This window comes from Oryzias latipes, chromosome 8 (assembly GCF_002234675.1).
Source record: "Oryzias latipes chromosome 8, ASM223467v1".
NCBI classification, from domain to species: Eukaryota; Metazoa; Chordata; class Actinopteri; order Beloniformes; family Adrianichthyidae; genus Oryzias; species Oryzias latipes.
In genome coordinates, this window is record NC_019866.2 from 14,653,294 (window position 1) to 14,660,353 (window position 7,060).

The 7,060-nt window shown below is 35.6% G+C and overlaps 1 long non-coding RNA gene and 2 gene segments (V, D, J or C); 2 read left to right on the forward strand and 1 right to left on the reverse strand.

Annotated features, from left to right (window-relative positions):
• Positions 1–386: 386 nt before the first annotated feature.
• Positions 387–6,177, reverse strand: LOC111947771. The gene is made up of 3 exons (XR_002873699.1): positions 6,089–6,177; positions 2,048–2,050; positions 387–406 (listed from the first exon to the last, which is right to left on the reverse strand). It is a non-coding gene; the product is annotated as an uncharacterized LOC111947771 (long non-coding RNA).
• Positions 3,391–3,894, forward strand: LOC101159266. The segment is given in 2 exon segments: positions 3,391–3,489; positions 3,590–3,894. Coding segments are annotated over 2 exon segments (345 nt in total).
• LOC111947763 lies at positions 5,668–6,305 on the forward strand. The segment is given in 2 exon segments: positions 5,668–5,843; positions 5,923–6,305. Coding segments are annotated over 2 exon segments (399 nt in total).
• Positions 6,306–7,060: the final 755 nt, after the last annotated feature.

Below are 7,060 nucleotides of genomic sequence, written 5' to 3' on the forward strand. Positions count from 1 at the left end.
CCCAATCTCCACATTTTATCTCAAATTTTAAAAATAGTTAGTAAAAGGTTAAGTGAGTAAAGGTGACCTTATTTTTTGTCTTAAAATTTGTATTTGACACTGGACTCAGTTGAACATGATGGACTGTAGGACAGGACTGCTGCTTTTAACTCTCTGTTATGCAGGTGAACATCATCATGCAGATATTGTAGATTTCTGATGTTTTCCTTTTTTTATATCCAGATTTCTGATTTTCCTTTCCAGTTGTTGATGGACAGACTCTGACTGAGTCTGAATCTGTGGTTAAAAGACCTGGAGAATCCCACAGACTGACCTGTTTAGCCTCTGGAATTGATTTCAGCAGCTATCCCATGAGCTGGATCAGACAGGCTCCTGGAAAAGGACTGGAATGGGTTGCTACTATCAGCTCTGACAGCAGCAGCATCCTCTACTCAGAGTCAGTGAAAAACCGCTTCACCATCTCCAGAGACAACAGCAGACAAAAACACCACATGAAGCAAATAGCTGTCATCCGTTCTTTTAAATATTATTTTACAGAACAGTGAATGCAAAAAAAGGAAAAGTGATATTTTCAAAAAAAAACACTTTAAAAGGAGTAAAATAAAAACAGATTTGGAAAAGTAAGACTTGTTTTTTTCTTTTTCTTTGTTAAACGTTTAATTTTTTTTTTTTTGCGTGCAGGTTTTTATTTAATATTTTAAACTTTTTGTGAGTTGGTTAAGGAGAGGCACTGACTTTGACATTTAGTTTGGGTGGATTTGTCATTTTCCTAATTTAGTCAATTTATTTTAGCCAGGCCTTTTGTTTGAGCCATATCTATTTTAAACTAGAACAACGTTTTATAACATCCATATTTAATTTACTCTAACTTACTCTAGCTTTATTTTATCATGTTGTGTTAGATTTTACAATTTTTATGTTTTGGTTGTAATGTTATACATGAAATATTTTAGTATAGCAGCAGCAAAGTAAGAGTCATTTTTTATGATGACTGTAAATTTAACTGGCAAAATGAAATGTTTTTATTTTCACTCAGTTCTTTAAATCTAAAACATCTTATATGTTTTAAAATAAAAAAAATCTCTATGTTCAGAGAAGTAAAAAAGACAAACTTAAATGTTGCTATTTTACTTCATTAACTTCATTTTTAGTAAACTGTTGAACCATAAAGTAGTGATTCTAAACACATTTGATGCGTCTCGTACACAGACTGGGGTTTGATCAGCCTCTGTTCTCTGTAGGGTTTCTGTTTAGAGATCCACAGCACCCTGTGTGTTCAGGAAACAACACTAATAATGTGTTTAACCCTTGTGCTATCTTAGATGACTCCACCCTTACATTGACATGTTTTCTCTACCATGAAAAAGGTGGATAAAGGTGAAGAGGATTTCATGTAATCTATGGAAACCAGTGAAGATCACAAATCATTGAAGAAAAAAGGTTCAGAGCACTGTCTAGTGGGTCTAGATGACCCAGCTCCCAACATTAAAGTGCCTAGGATACCACAAGGGTTAAAGTCACACGTGACAAATGAACAAGTCTCACCTGAAACATTAACTGTTTTTTGATATGCATGTTCAAAATATTCTTTTTTATAATGACAATACAACTGTAGCCAGACTGGTCATTGACAATATTTATTTTGCTCTTTAAAAGTCATTTTTAAATTAAAATAAAATACTTAAAAATGGTCATTCATATTATTTAAATATAATTTTCATTTAACATTATGTAAATGTGTTTCTTATTATAAGGAAGTGAAGTGTGAGTGTGTGAGTCAGAAAGACCTCAGTGAGTTCATCTTCAGCATCAACCATGTTCTCTGCAGCTCTGATGCTGCTGCTGACAGCTGGATCCTGTGAGGAGATTTCAGTGGATTCACAGCAATAATCAGATCAGAAACATTTCAGATTCAGATGAATGATGGAGATGATGTTGGTTTGTGTTTCCACAGGTGTGGACAGTATTGATCTCATCCAGCCAGACTCAAAGGTTGTTCAGACTGGACAGTCTTTGACCATCAGCTGTCAGGTTTCTGGATATTCACTGACTGATGGTTATGCAACAGGCTGGATCAGACAGCGAGAAGGAAAACCAATGGACTGGATTTCTCATCAGTGGGGTGGTGGGAACTTCTATCAAAATGATGCTCTGAAAAACAAGTTCAGCTACAGCAGAGACACTTCTGCAGGAACAGTGACAATAACAGGACAGAATCTGCAGCCTGAAGACACAGCTGTGTATTACTGTGTGAGGATGCACCACAGTGATACAAACAAACACAAACCTGGACAAAAACTCAGCAGCTATAAAAACCTAACAAATTGTATGTCTAATAAAGAAAAGAAAAAACATTAGAAATTTGCAATTTTCTGTTGAAAAATACAAACATAATTGACATTTGACAATCGTACAATAACAGCCTAGTTTGTCCCAAAAAGACAGAAAATCTAAATATAAAAAAATAATAAAATAGGTCATCACTTATTTTATTTAGAAAAATTATTTTTCTTTACAAAATATGATTTCCCAACAGGTGTGTTTATCACCAACAGTTTCTGTTCATTCTAAGAAGTTCTTTCCATGAAGATTCTGTTCTGCTCAGTGAGACACAAAAACAGAAAACAAGTATTTTATTTTGATGTGATTTCATGAAATTTTTGATTGTGAGAATATCCAGTCAGACTAAAGTCAAATCCAGAACTTTGAAACAAATTAACTTTAAAACTACTTTTATCATCTCTGCCACTCGCCTCTCTTGGTTCATATCTTTTTCCAATAAAATATTTCCATCCATCTTCTGAACTTGCTGAATCTCTTTTGGGGTCACAAGATAAAATAATTATTTTTTATGAATGTTTCAAAATGACTCTGTGGTGGTTAGAGTGAATGTGATCAAACTGTGATTAAAACAAAAGAGAAAGAAGGAGGAGTCAATACAAAACTCTTCTAATGTCTTTTAATATGTTTGGTGTCTCACTGTAAGGCTCACAGGTTTTATTCTTTTTTTTGCTCATTTTACTTCTTAGGAGCCGAGGATTCTGCTTTTTATTATTCCGTTCAATACACACAGAGATTCCAGAGAGAGAAACTCTGTTAAAACACCACAAAAAAACAAAACAGCTACCGTTGCCTTAAAATACTTTTTTTGGGAAAGCTCTCATAAAATATAAATTGTTAATTGTTTCAAAACCTGCTGCTTAAATGTTGCCTGAAATGGTCCTGCAACATATTTAGTAGCCAAATGATAAACATGTAAATGCAGAGACCAAAACTTTTGTCTCATTTTGCGCTTTTATTTTGTAGGATATTCATGTAGGCTGGAACCTTCAATTTGCAAATACAACATCCTGCTTTTTATGCAAAGTACAATTTCCTCACAACTATCTATAAACTCTTTATGTGTCACTGTCAACTGCATGTAAAAACATCAGATTATCATCTTCATCATGTTGTCTGTAGTTTTGTTGCTGCTGGCTGCTGGATCCTGTGAGTCTTGTTGAAGAAAAGATAACTGCTGTATTTTGAATTAACTCTAACTTATCTAGATTTAGATGAATTCTAAATACAGTATTTTCATCTTCCTCAGGTGTAAAGTGTGAACAGCTGACACAGCCAGCCTCTGAGAGTCTGCAGCCAGGTGAGAGGCTGACCATCACCTGTCAGGTCTCTTATTCTCTGAGCAGCTACTACACAGCTTGGATCAGACAGCCTGCAGGGAAAGGACTGGAGTGGATTGGGATGAGAGACACTGGAAGCTCTTACTACAAAGATTCACTGAAGAACAAGTTCAGCATTGATTTGGACTCTTCCAACAACAGAGTGACTCTAAATGGACAGAACATGCAGCCTGAAGACTCTGCTGTGTATTTCTGTGCCAGAAGGTCACAGTGACACAAACCATCAGCAGACCTGAACAAAAACCCCTCAGAGCCTGAAAACTTGTAACATGAATCCACCAGAGGAGGCGCTCTAACACTGCCAATGATATTTTGCTTTAGTTCTTATACTAACTACACTGTTTTAAATAAAGTGAAACCAATTCAAACTATATAAAATAAAATCAATCTTTATTTATGAGGCACTTTTCCTAAATACATGAAGTGTCATACAGAATAAAAACTCAAAGAACGATTAGAAAGACATTTATGATACCCTTAAAACCACAACCCACCTCCCACGTTGTTAAAGATAAACTGGCATATAACAAAGAAAAGGATAAGAAATCTGGTTTTGATGCTGAGTGATGACATCATGTTATGAGGATCTGTCCACACCAGAGACCCCCCCCTCTTCCATTCAAAGCAACCAGCCAGATTCCACTGCAGCAACACTGTTCATTGAAAAGGCTGAGTCAGTTTTGTGGAGTTAAAAAAGCTAAAATAAAAAAAATAAAAAACCCAAGTAAAAATAAATAAATAAAAGCATGTACACATGTACACTAGAGCTTTATGGCCATTTTACAATTTATTTTTTTATTACGACTTTTAAGTCTTAAATTTACGAGAAAAACAGTCAACTGTTAAATCTGAGCCAAGCTTGAAGACGACGCTAAAGTTGGCTTCCGATTCACAGCTTCAGATTTGCGAGGGCACTCAGTCGTAGCTTGAAGATGAGAGATGTGGAGAGTTTTGTGAAGCTTTATTTCTGAATAGTTTCAAAAACAAAGAAATTCTGAACCTTTTGGTGACTCAAAATCAGATTATTGTCAGTGTAGCTGACTCTCCGGGGTTCGGTGTCAATAAAGAGGAGTTTAATTTGTAAAATAAGGAACTCAGAGATACATTTGGGTAAAAAGGACCGCAACTTTATTTTCCTTTTCATTCACATACACAGAAGTCCATTTGTCACGTGATGTCATGAACCTTTTATGCACAGAAGACCAATGCAGAAGTAAACAGTCCTACATACGCCCCCTCCTCCAGATGAAACGTCCCATTTCAACATAAAACAACAAAGATAAAAATCTTCTGTTATAAAAGCAAAAGGACATTGAAAATACCAAAAAGTGCTCCTCCTCAGACAGAATTGTCACACAGACTTAGAAATTTCTTATTTGGTGGAGGTAGAAGGATTGAAGTGGACAGCTTTATGTCTTCATCAACGGGCTGCAGAGATCCTGCAAACCACCCATCAATGAATAAAATATTAATAATTCATAAATCAAACAAATGAGCTTGCAAACATTTGGAACGTTATCAATAAACATTCAGCTCACTTGTTCAACTAAGTTTAGTCGGTCTGCTCTGCTGCTGCGTGGCGTTCACTTGCTGCACTATGCTAACCTCGACTTTAATCTAGTAAATTTATGAGTTTGTTTCTCGTAATTTTACTTTTTTTTGGTGGATCTTAAACTTTGTTGTACACAATAAGTTAATAACAAATGATCTAAAACAATTATCACATGGTTTCTTTTTGTTGGGTTTATATTTGCTTTTTCCTAAAACGAATTTAAATTTTAAAAATACAAAAGCTTTATCATTTGTTCTGTGACAAATTCTGGTGGGTTAACTGAAAGAAGTCTTAAATTTGATCATCCATCGTCTTTTACTCAGCTCATGTTTACTGTATTATTATTATTATTAAAGTTTAAAAAACAAAAAAGAAAAGTGGAATAAAAATATTATCATGAATAATAATAATTATTATTTTATAAAGTATTTTCTGATTCAAATGTGAATTCTGATGGAGCTGAATGTCTTCTGTGAGGTGGAGTCAATGCAAACATGGACGTCTTCCTCCTCTATTTATCTGACAGCAGAGATGACAGCAGAGACACTGAACTCAGTTGAACATGATGGACTGTAGGACAGGACTGCTGCTTTTAACTCTCTGTTATGCAGGTGAACATCATCATGCAGATATTGTAGATTTCTGATGTTTTCCTTTTTTTAAACCCAGATTTCTGATTTTCCTTCCCAGTTGTTCATGGACAGACTCTGACTGAGTCTGAATCTGCGGTTAAAAGACCTGGAGAATCCCACAGACTGACCTGTTCAGCCTCTGGATTCTCTTTCAGTGGCTATCACATGGGCTGGATCAGACAGGCTCCTGGAAAAGGACTGGAATGGATCGCTTGGATCAGCACTAGCAGCGGCAGCATGTACTACTCAGAGTCAGTGAAAAACCGCTTCACCATCTCCAGAGACAACAGCAGACAGCAGGTGTATCTGCAGATGAACAGTCTGAGAGTTGAGGATTCTTCTGTTTATTATTGCGCGAGAGACACAGTGACTCAAGAGACCGAAACTCTGTACAAAAACACCACATGAAGAAAATTGCTTTCATTTGTTGCTTTAAATATTATTTTAAAGAACAGTGAATAAAAAAAAGTTAAAATCGATATTTTACAAAACATTTTAAAAGGAGTAAAATAACAACAGCTTCATGAAAAGAGAGATGTGTTTTTTTTATTTATCAAATTTTTCCTTTTTTGTTGGTTTTTTAGTATGCAGGTTTTATTTCATTGTTTTTACCAGGGGTTTTCAAAGTGTGGCCCGGAGGCTACTAGAAGCCCGTGGGAAGATCTATTGTGGCTTTTATGCACCCTATATCTAGGGGTGTGGGGGCATAACAAAGATGAATTAAATAAGAAAAATGACCCAATAATGCAATAAGTAAGCCCTAACAAAACACACCTAATTTAATAAAGCTGCCAAAACCAATTTCCGTACAAATAAGGGTTTATTGTCCTACATGTAAAGGTGACAAAAGGAAAGAAAAAGGAGCATCAAACGTCAGGGTGAACACAGGCCAAAATAATAAACAAAACAGAACTAACTCAAATGTCAAATACTCTATCTGACCTTCCAGAAACCAAAGTAAAAATAAACGACAGAGTCTGACCTGTCTCCCTGGACGTCAACCAAAACAGGAGAAAAACAGTCAAACAAAATGGCAGTTCACCCCTACTGCTCTACAAATAATAATAAAAAAATCCTGATACAAATCACCAATAAGCTAAGCTTCACCAAGAGAGTCTACACAGCCGAAAGGCCTCACACAGATTGGTCAATGGTCAATCTGTACAGACAGCCAAAAACTCCAGCTAAAGATTTCT